This window comes from Mustelus asterias, chromosome 23 (assembly GCF_964213995.1).
Source record: "Mustelus asterias chromosome 23, sMusAst1.hap1.1, whole genome shotgun sequence".
In the NCBI taxonomy this organism is placed as follows: Eukaryota; Metazoa; Chordata; class Chondrichthyes; order Carcharhiniformes; family Triakidae; genus Mustelus; species Mustelus asterias.
Window position 1 is genome coordinate 35410022 of NC_135823.1, and position 18303 is coordinate 35428324.

At 42.1% G+C, this 18303-nt stretch overlaps 1 protein-coding gene across 1 annotated transcript in view; it reads left to right on the forward strand.

The window, feature by feature from the left end:
* The first annotated feature begins 2773 nt into the window (after nt 1-2773).
* Nucleotides 2774-18303, forward strand: part of LOC144510422 (sodium/myo-inositol cotransporter 2-like) — a 58751-nt gene continuing 43221 nt past the window's right edge. The window contains exons 1-7 of the mRNA XM_078239870.1: nt 2774-2953; nt 4304-4375; nt 4467-4571; nt 5975-6034; nt 8147-8251; nt 14690-14795; nt 15003-15083. Of these exons, the coding sequence (XP_078095996.1) occupies nt 2792-2953; nt 4304-4375; nt 4467-4571; nt 5975-6034; nt 8147-8251; nt 14690-14795; nt 15003-15083 (691 nt within the window). The 5' untranslated portion in view covers nt 2774-2791. The remainder of the gene's footprint in view (nt 2954-4303; nt 4376-4466; nt 4572-5974; nt 6035-8146; nt 8252-14689; nt 14796-15002; nt 15084-18303) is intronic.

An 18303-nucleotide genomic window follows, 5' to 3' on the forward strand; every position in this document is an offset into this window, starting at 1 on the left:
CACTCGCCATAAGGCTGGAAATTTCTGCCTGAGGTCAATGGACCTTTGCATGGTCCATTGCATCACCTGCTACAATTCTCGTAGCGGGCAGGACGGTAAAATTCTGCCCACTGAGTTTATCTGTTTTTATTTCACTATATCTTATTTGCTGGGGAAAAACTTGAATATTGCTGAAAAGAGAGACATGTTGCCAAAACTTTTTATTTTGCACTCATCAGGACAATTCAAGAATGCCAAATTTCAAATGATCCCACAATAACTTATACTACTAGAGAAAATGGGTGCTGATTGATTGGCAAATTAACTCTAATTGGCTGAAGCATTGCCATGGAGAAAGGAACAGGGACCTATAGGCACCCCATGCTTCCAGGTATTTCAAAAAAGGCACAAGGTTTGAACATACTTCTTTCATTTGCAGAGATTGAGTCCCTATGTATGAATGTATGTTGCTTCTAGCAAGTTTAAATGAGTCATGGTACGAGCTTGACTGATTATCTTAAATGGGTTGTTCATGTAGATAGTAGCACATGATGTGGAGATGCCGGCGTTGGACTGGGGTAAACACAGTACTGATAGTAGCACATTCAGGATTGTTGGGTGAGTGCTGCCTAATTGTGGAATCACATCAAACCATACACATTTTATTTTGGGTTATGCAAATGTGTGCTCGTTGAATATGCTCTGTATTTTGCCTGTTATGAATAGCTAGAGGGACATGTTTGATTTGACCAGCCAATCATTGGGACATATGGTCTATATACCTGGCATTATACCAGCACTGAAATTCATACATGATATAGCTCAATTTTGTGGTAGGTACAATGTATTTTTCGACTGATGTCAGCATTCAACTAATGGAAAATACTGCTTGCATTACCACTTCATGATAACAGTATGAAACAGTTGCATAACCTGTTGATCAAATTCAAGATATTTTGCCTTAACAGGGTCATTTGAGGGAGAGCAGGAACTTTTCTGGTCTGAAAGTGGCAACCTTTGGCTCATTTGCGCAATTCACGACATTACAGCCATTCTGTAAAATCCAAAATAAAATGTCTACTGTTAGATGTGATTCTGTGATTGGACAGCACTTGCTCAACAGTTTTAAATGTGCTAATAGCTCCACTAACAGCCAATTCTGTAACATGGCTCATCTACATTTGTTAAAAACAACTTACATTCATATGCAGCTATCTGTTCACTGCAAACAAAAGTAGTATGTTCAAGACTTTTCTGAATTACCCATAAGCATGGGAGTCTATAGTTGGGAAGCCTGAGTCACCTTGCCAACCAATCAGCACCTCTTCTTCCTGTTGTATAAATTGCTGTGATTGTTTGAAATTTGGTATTCCTGCATTTGTCCCAATGAATTAATGGTGAAAAGCTTCAACATGTTTCTCTTTTCAGCAATATTATTTAATCAATGATCAATTGTGCTTTCAATACATGGATTGTATCCGAATCCATTTAAGTTTAAACAATGACAATTTCCTTTTCTGTGTTTGGATAGTCTTCGCTCAGCTTCTATTGAGCCCAAGTCTATAGCCTAAAATTGCTCCCTTATTTGTACTGATTTGCAAATGAACAGATAGAAGTAAAGCTGATACAGGAAAACAGAATGTCATATTGGTGTGGTATAAGTGACCTTCAGAGATTGGTTTTAAGCCACATTGATAAGAAGTGCAGAGTGCTGTAGCATTGATGTTACATTTAACCTAGAAATGTTTTCGGAGGGTGTTTTACCCAGTCTGTCACCTGTGCAGCACCTGATCTGCAAATGTTTGCTTAACACTGATATTGGGCAAGTAGATTGAGAAGTAATCTGTTTCGCAACACTGCCTTACATTCACATTGAGAATGCAACATTTCCTGCTTGAACTACATTAAAGCCAAGTCAATGAGGACTTTTGGGCTGCAACTTTTCAAGCCCCCAAACTCACTTAAGAGGCATTGGCAAAGCGAGCAGCTTACTGAATCTTTGTAGATGTTTCATCCAGATTTTTAACTGACTTACATTAATAGATGAAAAATTGCAGACAAAAAGCTTCCATTTACCAGCAAAATCCCATTCGTTGAGTGCCACCATTTTTCTGATAAAGATAGTGTGATGATCAATTGATGAATGAAGGTGCAACATTCTTATATATCTCCTAGTTTATGGCTGATTGGTGGTATTGTCAGAGGCCTAGAAGTAAGGTGTTGGCACCCTGTGAAACTGAAGAGTGATGTTAGTCACAGCGGGGAGGATCACTACAGAATACTGGATTACTGGGTGATAAAGAGAAGGTATTAAAGAACTCCAAGGTTCAATTGGCTTTTGTGCTATTTGATGCTCTCTGGCTGAGCATAGATTAACATCAGAGAAATATATTTGACTTAAACTTTAACCCAAAGTGAATTTATTCATTTACTAAACAACACGTCAGGTTGGAATTTGATCTTAAAGAATTATAAATAGAGCACATTTTCAGCTGAGCCCTGTTAGGGGAGCAGCTCCCACTGGTACTGGAAGATTACTGCGTCTGCCTGTTCCCATGATAGCCCCTCACACACGAGTGCTGAGGAAGTGAACCTCAGTGTTACTGTGTAAAGTGTGTCTAAAGGTAAAGCATTAGACCTGAAAGCCAGGTAAGATGCGTTACACTCAATCAACGCTCTGAGATTATAGATATAACTTTAAGGCACCTTTTTTATGTTTTACTAACAGGAAGTTATGATCATTTCATTTTTTCAATTATGAAATCCCATTTGATTCTCTTTTTTGAAAAAAAAGCTCAACAAAGCCTGAGATATGGAGTTGAAGACCAAGATCCCTTTCGCCATGGAGAAGACAACTAACACCCCAGCCAGCACGTTGGACCCTACCCAACCTCCAACAGCACAAATGCTGGATGTGGCTGATATTGTGGTCCTGGTGGTATATTTAATATTTGTCTTGGCTGTAGGACTTTGGGTAAGGGCTCTGTTGACTGGAAGGCAATTTTCTTTAGTTTGGGGAACGGTGATGAATGGGATAATCATTATGAATTGTGTAAGTCCTGCTGAACAGTGAAATGTTTGTGGCATACCCTGACTGTAAGGGTGCTAGTGTGGGTGTGCCATGTTTGCACTGTAAATCTGCAGAGTAGGCAAATCATGATTTCAAACACTGCCTAATTCTGATTGGTGCATGGTCAGCTATTTGTAGCTCGCAGGTCCTAATCACTCCCAGTTAAACAGATGTTTTGATTCCTATCCCTCTGTGGATACATGGCTTTACTACTCCTTTCGACTTTCATAACTCAGACTTCCGGTGCATGTCCGAAAAGTTGTGTGCCCTCCCTCTGATCAATTGCTCCATTTTCAGTCCTCTGCCTTCAAACAAAGCCTTCTTGAAACTGTTTTAACAGCTCCTCGAGTAGTTCCCCTTTAAGATGGGCTGATAGCTTTTAAGAAGTGGAGGCTTGCTGTGTGATGTGCTTACGTCTCATACACACTGGGCCCCTTGCTGAGCATTCAACCAGTCAGCAATGCATTTCGCACCTAGCTACATGCTACAATGAGGTTGATGAGCAGGCAGCCTGCATACTATTTGCTTCAATAGGACCAAGTGGGGAATAATTGTGCATTGCGATCCCTGTGCCAATTGAGGCTACTGGAAATTTGCCCTGAGAGCAAGGAACCTTTAGAAAACCTGAACTGCAGTTCTGGGTATCATACATGCTAGGAATGTCAATGCACTAAGAAGGTACAAAAGGGATTTATTAGAATGGTCCCAGGGATGAAGGGATTTAAGATATGTGGAGAGACTGGAAAAGCTGGGATTGTTCTCCTTGGAACAGAGAATGTTAAGGGGAGATTCAATTGAGGTTTTCAAAATCATGAGGAGTTTAGACAAAGTATGAAGGAGAAAGCAGGGTTGATGGCCAGAGGACACAGAGTCAAGGTAAAACAAGGCAAAGGAACTAGAGTCAACATAAGGAAAATAAAATACAATGTTTTTTAAATCTAAAATGCACTGATGAAAAGTTGAATAGTAACTTTCAAAATGAAATTGGATAATAATACAGGGTTTGGAGGAAAGAACAGAGCAGTGAGACTAATTGGATAGTCAGAACAGGCCTGTTGACATGGGAAAATCTTCTGTATGAAAATGGCAGGAATGGATTGCCCTCCAACTCTTTTTCAGGATGTGGTGCAACAAACAATCCAGGTGGACCACTGCACCACCTGGAGAACCAGTAGATCATCATGCTGATGTGTGACCTTACCATCACTGGAATTAAATTATCTTGGATTAAGAATAATGTATTGTTTCTGTCAGTCTATGTATAGAACAAATCGGAACACTGTCCAAGGCTATTTTCTAGCTGGGAGGGACATGGTATGGTGGCCGGTGAGTATTTTGGTTTGTGATTTCATTTGTTGACAGTAGGCTATGGAACTTGACATTGCCTGTTTTGAGACTTCTTTCACTCTTCCATTAGATTGGAGCATCGCTGTTTGCCAGCAATGTAGGAAGTGGTCATTTCATTGGATTGGCTGGCACAGGAGCAGCCTCTGGGATTGCAGTCAGTGCATATGAGTTCAATGTGAGTTTCTTTAACACACTTGTTTTGTTTTGTGAGTCAATTTAGAAAGATTACTTATTTATGAAGGCTCCCTCTTCCTTCTCCAGGTTGTGTTATGAGATTAGAAATATTGCTGTACAATAATGCAAAGTTGCCATGTTGGAAGAGAGCAATTGTGTGGTATTTATCCAAAGACCTTCATGGCAAAGTATTTCTGTACCTAATCTATTCCCATTCTCACTCCTAAACTATTACATTTTGTAAATCACAGGTTTATGTGACAAAGGGTCACAAGAAACTTAAAACCTCTTACAATGATGCTGGTAAAAAGAGCTGGCACATACATGATGGGCCAAATGGTTTCATTCTGTGTTGTATCATTCATTGATTCTATGAGCAGTAGAAGTGGACATCATATAATTCTACAATTCAACCTTTTACATACTCGTGACCCACATATATTGACTGAACAGTAGGATTAGTGATATTTGTAACATAAGGAATAACAAAACCTGAATATTAAAGTGATTGCCAAAATGAATATTTTGATTACTGATGAGATTCATTCAACCTCAGAATAGAGCCATCAAATCTGGACAGAGGAATAGGAAATACAATGTGGCTAAATGAAGGACCCGAGTATGTTCATCTAATGTACGGCTGTTGTTAACCAAACTAACCAGTTCATCTTAAGGATCACAAACAAATAAACAGGTTATTTAACCATCTGAAATGATATTATAAAACTTGTAGCTACATAAATTGCAGCTTGCCTCAAAGTATAGCAAACAACTAGTTGAAAATTGGACTTTGGTTCACATGCTGTTTGGATACAAACCTGGTCCGCAGTCTACCAACCTTGTTGTTATTGGCACAAAACTGAAATGCACAGATTATCAGTCACCACATTGTTTAGGATCTCTTAGACGTTGTGAGCTTTAGACCCATTTAATTGGAGGGTCTAACACCTGTTTCATCTCCCCTTGTTAAACCGGAACACGCCTGAAGATCATGGGTTAAAGCCCCACACCACAGCCTTCAGCACTCAATATAGGCTACCACTTTTAAGCGAACGGACGGTCCTTTGGACCTACACCCTGTCAACTTGTTCAGGTGGACACAGAAAATTCCTTACCACTTTCTAAGTTCACATGAGCTCCCCTGGTTATAATATTAGCCTGTTCCCAATCTACCTATTTGATATTGTTAACTTTTTCATCTTAATTGTTAATGTTTCACTCGGTACTCTGGGACAAATGCCATTCCTTTCTTGGATGTGGTGTTGGGCTATGTGGTTCATAGCGGGCAATCACTTGGATTAGGAGTCACTGGGGTGAAGGTATTCTGAGGTAGTAAGACTATAATGCTCAGTAGAGAATCTTCTGGCACCATTTGTCCTAATTTCTCTACTTTTCCTTTTCTAGGGAATGATTATTCTTATCCTGTTGGCATGGTTTTTTCTTCCCATCTACATTGCAGCTGAGGTAAAGCTTTTCAACAACGAATTGTTCGCTTCACTCACTGGAAAATTTCCTGTTCCCGCATTTATTTGATCCCTGCTGGATTCCTCCTAGGGATCAGTCCCAACAGCACAGAATGTGTATGAAGTAGCCTGGAGGTTAGACAGGAAATCCCTTTCATGGAATTACCTCCTAACTGGCACAATAGGTAATCTACATCCAGGCTAAGGCAGGTCTGACCAATTAATTCGCCTTCTACCATCCAATCAATGTCAATAAAGAATTTGCATTACTATAGGGCATTTCACAATTTCAGGACATCCCAAAGACATTACAGCTAATTTTCTGAAGTATCGTCATTGTTGTAGGATTTGTGCATTGAGTCCAACGATGAACAATTTTTAAAAAGTTATGTTAGTTTAGGGGGCATAAAATGGTGTGGGAAGGCAGAGTTAGCTTGCCTGTCATCTTGCTGCCACCAGGCCATCTTGCTAGCAGTGGGGAAGGTGGTGGGCCAGCCTTCTACCCAGAGGGCCACTTAAGTGGCCAATTAAGGATGTTTTTCCATTGTCATAGTGGCCAGTTGGACCATGGCAGCCCATCAGTCACTTTGGGGCTGCCTTCCTATTTAGGCAGTCTTTGGCCAATGGACGGAGTCCCAAAAATCAATGGTCAGCCCTCCATGGCAATGGTGCCATCTTCACTCACCAACTATCCCCAGCCTGTCTCTGGGGCTTGCCTGTCTGGCTCCAGTGCCCCCAAATCCTTTTTACCTGATTGTGAGAGTGCGGCTCTGTATTGCATCCTTTTCTTCTAGTCCCAACAGTGGCCACTGCTCCTGATTAGGTGCTCTCACAAGTTGTCCAGAACTGTGTGCAGTTCTGGACCACCCATAATAGGGAAACCATTTCGATGGCTGCTGCTGACAAAATGCAGTCCTGGGTCCCACAGATCAGGGTCATACCTGCTTTTAGGCTCATCGGTGGAATTCTGACGACGATGACTAAATCCAGCCCAGCATCTGACAGGGTAGCTCTACTTAACACTGGACAGTCAGCTTACTATTCTGCTCAAGTCTCTAGAGTGGGGCTTGAACTCACAGCCTTCAGATTCCAAGCTAGAGTACTACCCATGAGCTGTGACTGATGCAATATCTAATTATTCCTGTCGTGCCTGTCCTGAGCTGTGGTGGCCTCCTGTTATTCTCATGTATGGTCTGTTTCAATTTTTCCAACCTTGGATGAGCCTGTGATTCAGTTTTGCTGCACAAATCCCTTGTTTTCAAAATGTTTCAAATGGGTACTCTGTGTTCCTGCAAAGAAAATGACAAAATTCCTCATTTCACTCTGATTCCCATGTAATTTTCTCAGCTCTGACAATGTTACAGTGTTAGGGTATCGATCAGAAACCCCAAGGTATAATATGAAGTCAGACTAGATCCCATCAATTTTCTATTTTGACATTAGTGTGAGAATAAGATGTTTCACTCCAGGTGCGATTCTACCAACAAACTGGGAAGCTTTTATCAAAACAAACTTTATTTAACAATACAGTTTAACTATAACAAATGAATTAGCTTAATGTTTAATTGAACAATTCTTAAACATGGCAAGATACAAATCTGAACTGCAAACCTATCACTATGAGTTCCAATCAAGCAATATTTCTCTTATAGACTTAAACCCCTCCTTAAAAGTAGTTAGCAAAATGCAGGCATACTTGTTTGTACTTAGGGTACCAAGTTTGGAGTTTTCAGAAAGCCTTTGGAGAGAGAGACAGAGAGAGACACTGCTTTCTTCTGGCAGCCCACATAGCAACTACCTGTATTTTAAAATGAAAAGCTTTCTTTCCTGCAAGCTTAACTCCTCCCATTAACTACATGACTCTGTCAACCAATCTAGTCTAAAATTCCAGGAGAACTTAACTAAAGAAAAGGTCCATCAACTCTACAAAGTAACACATTCCTAGCTAAAATCAATTATTAGCCTGCATTCTTAGCATCTGCTGCATGTTTACCAGACAAATCAACTCTTGTAACAAAATACTGCCTCTTAAAGTAATCCCACCTTACACATAAAATATACCAAAATAGCATGGTGACATCACAATAGAATTGAACATATTGTCTCTCTGCAGGTCACCACTATGCCTGAATATTTACTCAAACGATTTGGAGGTCAAAGAATTCGGCTCTTTATTGCAATTCTTTATTTGTTCATCTATATATTCACAAAGATATCAGTAAGTATGCAATTTTGAACATACCAACTTGAAGACTGTGTAACAGCACTTCCAAGGGAGTAAAAACAGAATACTGCAAAATCTAGAGGATGCTCACATGTGATTAGCACACACAAACTGAATGAATGTAACCCTAAATGATTAAGAATGAAATGAGGAGGAAAAACTGCACATGTCCTGTCGGAAGACATGTTCCTCTGGTATTCCCAACATTGAGGAACAGATTAAGTTAAAGAAACAAAGAGAAATATGTAAATAAGTGAAACAAAATGGAGCAGTGTCACTGGCATATAACGGATATCGACATAGGGTGGGTGTGTGTGATTAGAACTACCGCATGTATGAAGAATAAGCACTATGTGGTGACCCTTATATAGAAGAAATAAAGATGGTGGCATAGTGATGATGTCATTTGACCACAGCAGCTGGTGGAATTTAAATTCAATTAATAATTACATCTGGAATTAAAAGCTATATCCAGTAATGGTGCCCATAAAACTATCGTTGATTGTTATCTGGTTCACGAATGCTCTTTAGGGAAGGAAATCCACAGCCCTTACCTGCATGTGACTCCAGATGCACAACAATATAGGTGACTCTTAACTGTCCTCTGAAATGGCCTAGTAAATCACTTAGTTGTAACAATTCCCTACAAAGTCAAAATAGAAATAGAACACATCAGACCACTTGGCATTGATCTAGGCACCGGAAATGACAGTGGCATCCTCAGTCCTGCTAATCTTACAAAGTCCTGCTTATTAACAGCTAGGGACTTGTGTCAAGATTGACAAAGCTGTTCCATGGACTAGTAAAGCAATGGCCTGACATAGCCATACTCATGGAATCAGGACAGCACAGTGGTTAACACTGCTGCCTCACAGTGCCAGGGATCCGAGTTCAATTCTAGCCTTGGGTGACTGTGTGGAGTTTGCACATTGTCTTGTGTCTGTGTGGGTTTCATCCGGATGCTCCGGATTCCTCCCACAGTTCCAAGATGTGCAAGTTAGTTGGATTGGCCATGGTAAATGCGTGGGGTTACAGGGATAGGGCAGGGGGGTGGGCCTGGGTGAGATGCTCTTTTGGAGAGTCGGTGCAGACTCGATGGGCTAAATGGCCTCCTCCTTCACTGTAGGGATTTTGTGGATTCTATAACAAATGTAACTCCATTATTCAAAAAGGGAGGGAAAAAGATGGAAAGCGGGAACCTAAAGGCCAATTATCTGTCATAGGGAACATGTGAGAAGCTATCATTAAAGGGGCTATAACAAGGTACTTGGATAAATTCAAGATAATCAGGCAGTGCCAACATGGTTTTGTGAAAGGAGAAGCATGTTTAACCAACTTATTGGAAGTTCTTTGAGGAAGTAACATATGCTATGGATAAATGGGAACCAGTGAATGTACTAAGATTTCCAGAAGGCATTTGATAAAGTGCCAAGATTATTGCAGAAAATAAACACTCATGGTATAGGGGGTAACATATTGGCATGGATAGAAGTTTGGCTGGCTAAAATTAACCACAGAGTAGGCATATATAGGTCTTTTTCAGGTTGGCAAGATGTAACGAGTGGTGTACCACAGGGATCAGTGCTGTTTACTACTGAATGAAGGGATGGATTCCAAATATGCTGATGACACAAAGATAGGTAAGAAAGTAAGTTGTGAATAGATACCAAATATGCTGATGACACAAAGATAAGTAAGCTGCGAAGAGGACCTAAGGAGGTTACATAAAGAAATAGATAAGTTGAGTGAGTAAAGATCTGGTAAATGGAGTATGGGAAAAAATGTGAAATTGTCAATTTTGGTAGGAAGAATAAAAGAAAATTTTATTATTTAAAGGTAAAAAAATTGCAGAGCTCTGCAATGTAGAGGAATCACAAAAGGCTATTGTGTAGTTTCAGTAAGTAATTAGGAAAGCTAATAGAAAGTCATAATTTATTGCAAGGCGAATTGAATACAAAAGTAGAGAGGCCATGCTTCTGTTATATACAGAGCACTAGTGAGACTGCATCTGGGGTACTGTGTATGGTATTGGTTACCTTATTTAAGGAAAGATGTTGGGGGGGGTGCGGGTGGGCACGTTCTCTTATGAGGGAATACTGAACAGACTTGGCTTATATTTACTGGAGTTTAGAAGAGTAAGAGATGACTTGATTGAAACATAAAACATCCTGAAGGATCTTAACAAGGTAGATGTGGAGAGGATGTTGCCTCTTGTGGGAGAATCTAGAATTAGGGATCACTGCTTTCAAATAAGGAGTCACCCATTTAAAATGAAGATGAGGAGAAATTGTTTTTCTCAGAGGATCATGTGTACTTGGAACTCTCTTCCTGAAAAAGTGGTGAAAGCAGGGTCTTCAAGTATTTTTAAGCCAGAGATAAGTAGATTCTTGGAAAGTAAGGGAGAGATAGGTTATTGGAGGTAGGTGGGATTCAGATTTAAAGTTTCTATCAGATCAGCCATGATCTTATTAAATGGCAGAGCAGGCTAGAGGGGCTTAATGGCCGACTCCTGCTCCTTATTCGTATAGGCAAGGAAACCTCCTGCTGATCACCATCTAACATTCACCTCAGTTGATGAATCAGTATTCTTCTATGTTGAACACCAATTGAAAGATACACTGTGGCTAGCAAGGACACATAATCTACACTGGCTGAGGGACTTGTCCATCAACAAGGGTGGCGCAGTTATATCACTACTGACCAAGCTGGTCAAGTCCTGAAGAACATAGCTGCTAGACTATGATTGAGAGAGGTAGTGAGAGAATCAAGAGGGAAAATCTTACTTGACCTCACCCTTACCAATTTGTCCGTCGCAGATGCATCTGTCCATGACAGTATAGGTTGGAGTGTCCACTGCACTATCCTTGAGATGAAAACCTGTCTTCACATTTGAGGATGCTCTCCATTGTGTTGTATGGCACTATCACCATGTTAAATGGAATAAACTTTGAACAGATCTAGCAAATCAAAACTGGGCTTCCATGTGTTACTGTGGGCCATCAGCAGCAGCAGAATTGTATTCAACCACAATTTGTAACCTCATGCTCTGGCATAACACTCACTCTACCATTACAAGGCAGTGGACGTGGTATATATGGATTTTAGTAAGGCGTTTGATAAGGTTCACCATGGTAGGCTTCTGCAGAAAATGCAGATGTATGGGATTGGGGGTGATCTAGGAAATTGGATCAGGAATTGGCTAGCGGATAGGAAACAGAGGGTGGTGGTTGATAGTAAATATTCATCATGGAGTGCGGTTACAAGTGGTGTACCTCAGGGATCTGTTTTGGGGCCACTGCTGTTTGTAATATTTATTAATGATCTGGATGAGGGTATAGTTGGGTGGATTAGCAAATTTGCTGATGACACCAAAGTCGGTGGTGTGGTAGACAGTGAGGAAGGGTGTCGTAGTTTGCAGGAAGACTTAGACAGGTTGCAAAGTTGGGCCGAGAGGTGGCGGATGGAGTTTAATGCGGAGAAGTGTGAGGTAATTCACTTTGGTAGGAATAACAGATGTGTTGAGTATAGGGCTAACGGGAGGACTTTGAATAGTGTGGAGGAGCAGAGGGATCTAGGTGTATGTGTGCATAGATCCCTGAAAGTTGGGAATCAAGTAGATAAGGTTGTTAAGAAGGCATATGGTGTCTTGGCGTTTATTGGTAGGGGGATTGAATTTAGGAGTCGTAGCGTTATGTTGCAACTGTACACAACTCTGGTGCGGCCGCACTTGGAGTACTGTGTGCAGTTCTGGTCCCCACATTACAGGAAGGATGTGGAGGCTTTGGAGAGGGTGCAGAGGAGGTTTACCAGGATGTTGCCTGGTATGGAGGGGAGATCCTATGAGGAGAGGCTGAGGGATTTGGGATTGTTTTCGCTGGAAAGGCGGCGGCTAAGAGGGGATCTTATTGAAACATATAAGATGATTAGAGGTTTAGATAGGGTGGATAGTGATAGCCTTTTTCCTCTGATGGAGAAATCCAGCACGAGGGGGCATGGCTTTAAATTGAGGGGGGGTAGTTATAGAACCGATGTCAGGGGTAGGTTCTTTACCCAGAGGGTGGTGAGGGATTGGAATGCCCTGCCAGCATCAGTAGTAAATGCGCCTAGTTTGGGGGCGTTTAAGAGATCCGTAGATAGGTTCATGGACGAAAAGAAATTGGTTTAGGTTGGAGGGTCACAGTTTTTTTTTTTAACTGGTCGGTGCAACATCGTGGGCCGAAGGGCCTGTTCTGCGCTGTAATGTTCTATGTTCTATTACTACCAAGCTAGGGGTTTAACCCTAGTTCAAAGAAGAGTGCAGGAGTGCTTGCAAAAGCAGCACTAAGCATGCCTAAAAATGAGACATCGGCCTGGTGAAGCTACAACACAGGATTACTTGCACATCAAACAGCTGAAGCATCATGCAATAGACAGAACTAAGAGATGCCACAAGCAATGGATCAGATCAAAGGTCTGAGGTGCTGGCATATACAGTCCTGAATGATAGTGTACAATTAAAGGACTAAATGGAGGATGACCATCCACAAGTATCCCCATCCTCAATGATGGGGGGGAGCCCAGCACATCAGTGCAAAAGACATGGCAGAAGATGGTTGCAAAATGGGTGATTCACTTTCTCTTGAGGTCTCAGCATCATAGATATCAGTTTTCAGTCAATTTGATTCATTCTATGTGATATTAAGAAACGGCTGAAGGGAATTGGCTTTCATTCCAGCAGTAATACTGAGGATTTGAGCCACGCAACTAGCTGCACCCCCAGCCAAGCTGTTCCAGTACAACTACAACATCCACCTACAATGTGTAAAATTGCCCAGTTATGTCCTGTCCACAAAAAGCAGGTCAAATTCAACCCGGCCAATTACAGCCATAGCAATCTACTCTTGATTATCAGGAAAGTGATAGTGTGATCTGGTGGCACTTATACAGAAATAACCTGCTCACTGACACTCAGTTTGGGCTTCGCCAGGGTCACTTAGCTCCTGACCTCATTACAGCCTTGGTCCAAACATGGGCAAAAATGCTGAACCTAAGAAGTGAGGCGAGAATGATTGCCTTGACAACAAAGCAGCATTTGACTGAGTATGGCACAAGGACTGCCAGCAAAACTGGAATCAATGGAAATTGCAGAAAAAATTTCAGCACATGTCATACCTAGCACAAAAAAAGATGGCTGTGGTCGTTGTATGTCAATCATCTCTGTCCCAGGACATTGCTGCAGGAGTTGCTCAGGGGAGTGACTAAACCAACTGCTGCTTCATCAGTGATCTTCCCTCCAGCATTAGGTCAGAAATGCTGATGTTTGCTGATGATTGCACAGTGTTCAGTATCAATTGAAACTCCTCAGATATTGAAGCAGACCATGTCCACATCTAGCAAGACCTGTATTCAGGCTTGGGCTGATAAATGGCAAGTAACATTTGCACTACACAGTGCCAGGCAAAGACCATCTCCAACAAGAGATACTAACTATCTCCCCTAGACATTCAACAGCAATACCATTTCTGAATCCCCCACCATGAGCGCCTTGGTGTTTACTAATGACCAGAAACTGAACTTGACCATATAAATACTCTGGCTACAAAAGCAGAAGAGAGGCAGGGAATTGTGTGGCAAGTAACCCACCTCCTGACTGCCTAAAGCCTGTCCAGCATCTAAAAGGCAGCAATCAAGGTATTGCCGCAATTCAAGAAGGCAGCTCACCACTACCTTCTGAAGGTAAGCTAGGGATAGGCAATAAATGCTGGCCTAGCCAATAATGCCCACATCCCATAAATGAATTAAAAAATAATAACATGATGGAATATTCTCCATTTCTGTGGATGAGTGCAACTCTAACAAAAGTCAAGAAACTTGAGAACTAAGTTTCTTTGTTCAACTATCCAGGACAAAATAGCCCGTTTGATTGGCATTCCATCCACCATTTAAGCATTCACTATCTCCAGCACTAACGCACAGTGGCATCTACAAGATGCACTGTTGCAACTTGCCAAAGCACCTTTGACCATCTAAACTTGCAACCTCTACCACCTAGGAGGACAAGGGCAGCAGATGCATGGGAGTACCATCCCCTGCAATGTTCCCTCCAAGCCATACATCATCCTGATTTGCAACAACATTGCCATTCCTTCACTGTTATTGAACCAAATCCTGGAATTCTCTTCCTAACAGCACTGTGGCTGTATCAGCACCACACGGATTGCAGTGCTTTACAAAAGCGGTACATCACCACCTTCCTGAGGGTAATTAGGGAAAGACAATAATTGCTGACCTCGCCTGAAATGCCCAGATCCCAGTTAATGAACAGTTAAAGTAAAAACTCTGCCCACACCCAGCAGTTTCAGTCACTGAGATGGTAGGATTTAAGCTCAGCTGTCAGGTTCAGTGGTGACATATTGCTGAGTAATGTATTTTGTGGTAATGTATTGTGTGCAGGTTGATATCTATGCCGGAGCTGTCTTCATTAAACAAGCTCTTCATTGGGACTTGTACATTGCAGTGACTGGATTATTGGTGATCACCACTCTCTACACTGTTGGAGGTAGGTTTAGAAAACTGAACCTTCTTCCCATGTGAAGTGTAATTGCATTCAGCCACACCACCCTCACAGGATCTGCTTCAAAAATTCTCATCTCTCTCATGCTTCTACATCATCAGTAATGCATTCATTGCTTTTTGTTTTTGTGTTAAATGGGTGACGTTTGTCCCAAATGAATGCAATTTAATTTTGTTTTATTTAATGTGATAGGTGGGCTGGCGGCTGTAATATACACTGATGCACTACAGACAGTGATCATGCTGATTGGAGCTCTCATTCTCATGGCATACGGTAAGTGTACTTGAGCTGAGTGCCCAATGTTAAAACTTGCACAATTATTAATCAAAACTGAGTTTCATTTTGCTGTTGGACATGCACAAAGAGGTTTATATTGTAGTATTAGGGACTGGGGCATAGATGGTTAACGGGACAGAGTACAGCATCGCCCACAAAGTGATGTAATAGAACATGTGACTCCTAAAGGTCCGTTTAGTGTTGGACAGAACCATGTGTGCAAGCACGCATGGAGACAGCTCCTAGCTTGAACCCTTTACTGTATATATGTACATAGTTCTTGTAGTTAATAAATACATAGTTAACCTACTTAAGACCATGAAAAATTCATTATGACCTACTAAATGTTTTCCCACATTCTACAACATGGTGACAGTGAATGGAAAAACCCCAAACTTTGCAACAAATGTGGAGATAAACTAGAATCTTGGAAGATGAAAGAAAAATTTGATGAAGCATACTGAACTGAAGCAAAGCTTGAGATGCAGACATGCAGGGGAGAATCCCCAGGGTAAAGGTCCAAAGAAAGGCTTGGAAGCTGAAGGCAGAAATTAAACATTCCTCATTGCAGCAGAAGACTCCACATGATCTCTTGGAAATCTAGCTTCAATTCCTAGAATACAGAGTTAGCAGACCTAGCAGGGGTGAGCAAAAGCTTTTAAATTCCAGGCTAAAGAAAGTCCAGAGAAGCTTTTAAATGATTTAGTGCTCAGAAATTGCAGTTTTAAAACTCTGTCAGAAAAACTAGATTCCCGTATTGGCATCCGAGCTCACTCCCAGAAGGGACAAAAAAATTAATAAATTCAGAAGACTTGCAACTAAAGAATCCACTTTAAAGACTAGCAAAGACAGGATTTGATAATTTCTTGAACCTAAAGCATAGCTCTGAAATGGAGAGGTCTGTAATGAGTCAATCGAAGCAGAATGTTTAAAATTTCTTCAAGGCTGAGCACTAGTGCCATTGCAGTGGGAGACAACAAAACTAGCATGCGGAGGTAAATCTTTTTTCTTCAATGATGACAGTGCCATCTTGAATTTCAGCAACACCTTAAAGTTGAATCTACACTTCAAATTTTTTAAATCATGGATCAAAAATCCAACTTACCAAATCATTTTGAACTCATCAAAGGGACAAATCTAATGGAAAATTGGGTGCTCTTGAGAATATCATTTTTAAATTACCGAAGTACATCTGGTCTAAGTAGAAAGTCACTAAAAGTCCAGATTAATATCTTTTTTATAATGGTTTGTTGAACAGACTGATGAGGTAATCCTAATGCATTGTACTGATGAATCTCCAACCAGCTCTGATGAAATATTAAAATATTCATCAAAGGCTTTTAATCTTCAAGTTGTGGAGTGCACAGAACTTAAAAAGAAGTATGGAAAGCTCCCAGTAAAACATCAAACATACAAAAGACATTACTCAAATAAAGCATAAGAATTCACCAGAAAGGAAGAGAATTTTCCAGAAGTCTAAAAATATATATTTTCGGAAATTCTGGCTCATTACCTGAACTGCAAAAGCATGTGACAGTGCAGAACAAACAGCTGATTGTGGATGAAGGAAAGCTATCTGATGAAAACCAAAATCAACAAATGCTGCAAGAGGGAAATGAAATAAGGGGGGTAATTCTCCCATCCGCTGCACTAATTTTTTAGCACAGCAGACCGGGAGAATCTCGCATTGGCCGATTTGCGGGGTTCGCGCCCTGTTTGCGTCTCCCAACCCAAGTTTTGTGGTGGCAACGGAAACACACTAAAAATCAGCGTAACCATCATTTGCATGCTTTTACATTCCTTAGCATTTGATTAGCAGGTCCGAGACAACAATCTCCGCCGTTAGCATCTCCTACCTCTCTGGCCTGATGTCACTCTGGTGCGGTTTACACTAGATACATTGAAGTCAGGAGTTCGCGTGGCACTGTTGAACAGGAGTAAGGAGGTAAGTTTGATGGAGCTGCAGCCCCTGGAGTGCTGGGGAGGTTGGAGGCAGGGCCTGGAGTTTTGTTGTTCACTGTGTGGAGTTTCCTGCAGATGTTCAGGTTCTGTGTCCTGGCCCTGTGGGGTGGGGTGGGGCCCTTAATGGAGTGTTGACCAGGCTGCTCTCTGCAGGAACTGTGCTGTTCCTTTGAGGTGGGGCCCTTAACAGAGTGCTGGCCAGGCTGCTCTCTGCAGCCACTGTGCTGTTCCTTTGTTCTGGCTGTGGGGTGTGGTGAGGGACAGGACCAAGTGCTGGGGTTTTAGGGAGGGGAGGGGGAAGTGCACCATGTGCTCCTTGAGGGCGAATCAGTTCAAGCAGCTGGTGCTCCCAGCAAGGGTGCTCAGGTTAACATAGACACTCATACTGCATGTATTCTGCAGTGAATGGGAACCCATCTCGTGATAATTAGGAGTCATTCCCTGCCCCGTGTCCCTGACCTGCAATACATGCCTGGAAGGGAATGCTGTAGTTGCACTCATGACAATGACTCAAAGGGACGCAATGGTCATGCCTGCATACCAAACTGCATACTCTCCCTGCCAGCCGTGTTCACGGTGCCAATGGCAGGCAACCTAATCAGGTGACGAATGGCACCACAGATTGTGTTGTGTTGCCAGCATCCACAAGAGGGGGTACTGGACCCCAGTGATGGATGGTGGGAGGGGGTGCGGGGGGTATTGGGGTAGATGCAAGCAATGACGTGTATCTATCAATCTTTCTCTCTTTAACACCCACTGTGAAAAATGGATCTGGGACTGATTAGAACTGGCCATCATGGTGGCGGCTGAGGAGAAGGAGGCAGCAGTGGCTCAGGAGGTGGAGGGTGTAGGGAGGCCACCGCAGGAGCAACTAGTGGCAGGCCCTCAGGAAGGAGGGGAGGGGGCTGCTGCTGAAGACAGGGAAGTCAGAGCGCAGTTTTCCAAAAGGGTGGCCAGAAGAATGAGGATTCAGAAGCAAAGGCGGTATCGGACCAGGCATTCAATTGAGGTGCTGTCGGAGATTATGTGCCGTCGCTGGCTCAGACTATCCATGGATACAGTCCGGCACTTGTGTGAGGTGTTCGCACACCTGGTACCTGAGGGGAGGGGCAGCTACCCGCTCCCATTAGAAGTTAAGGTGTCGGCGACCCTTAACTTTTACCCAACAGAGTCATTTCAGTCACCCAGTGGCGACCTCTGCGGAATATCCCAGGCCTCCATCCACAGATGTGTTCGCCAGGTCACAGATGTCTTG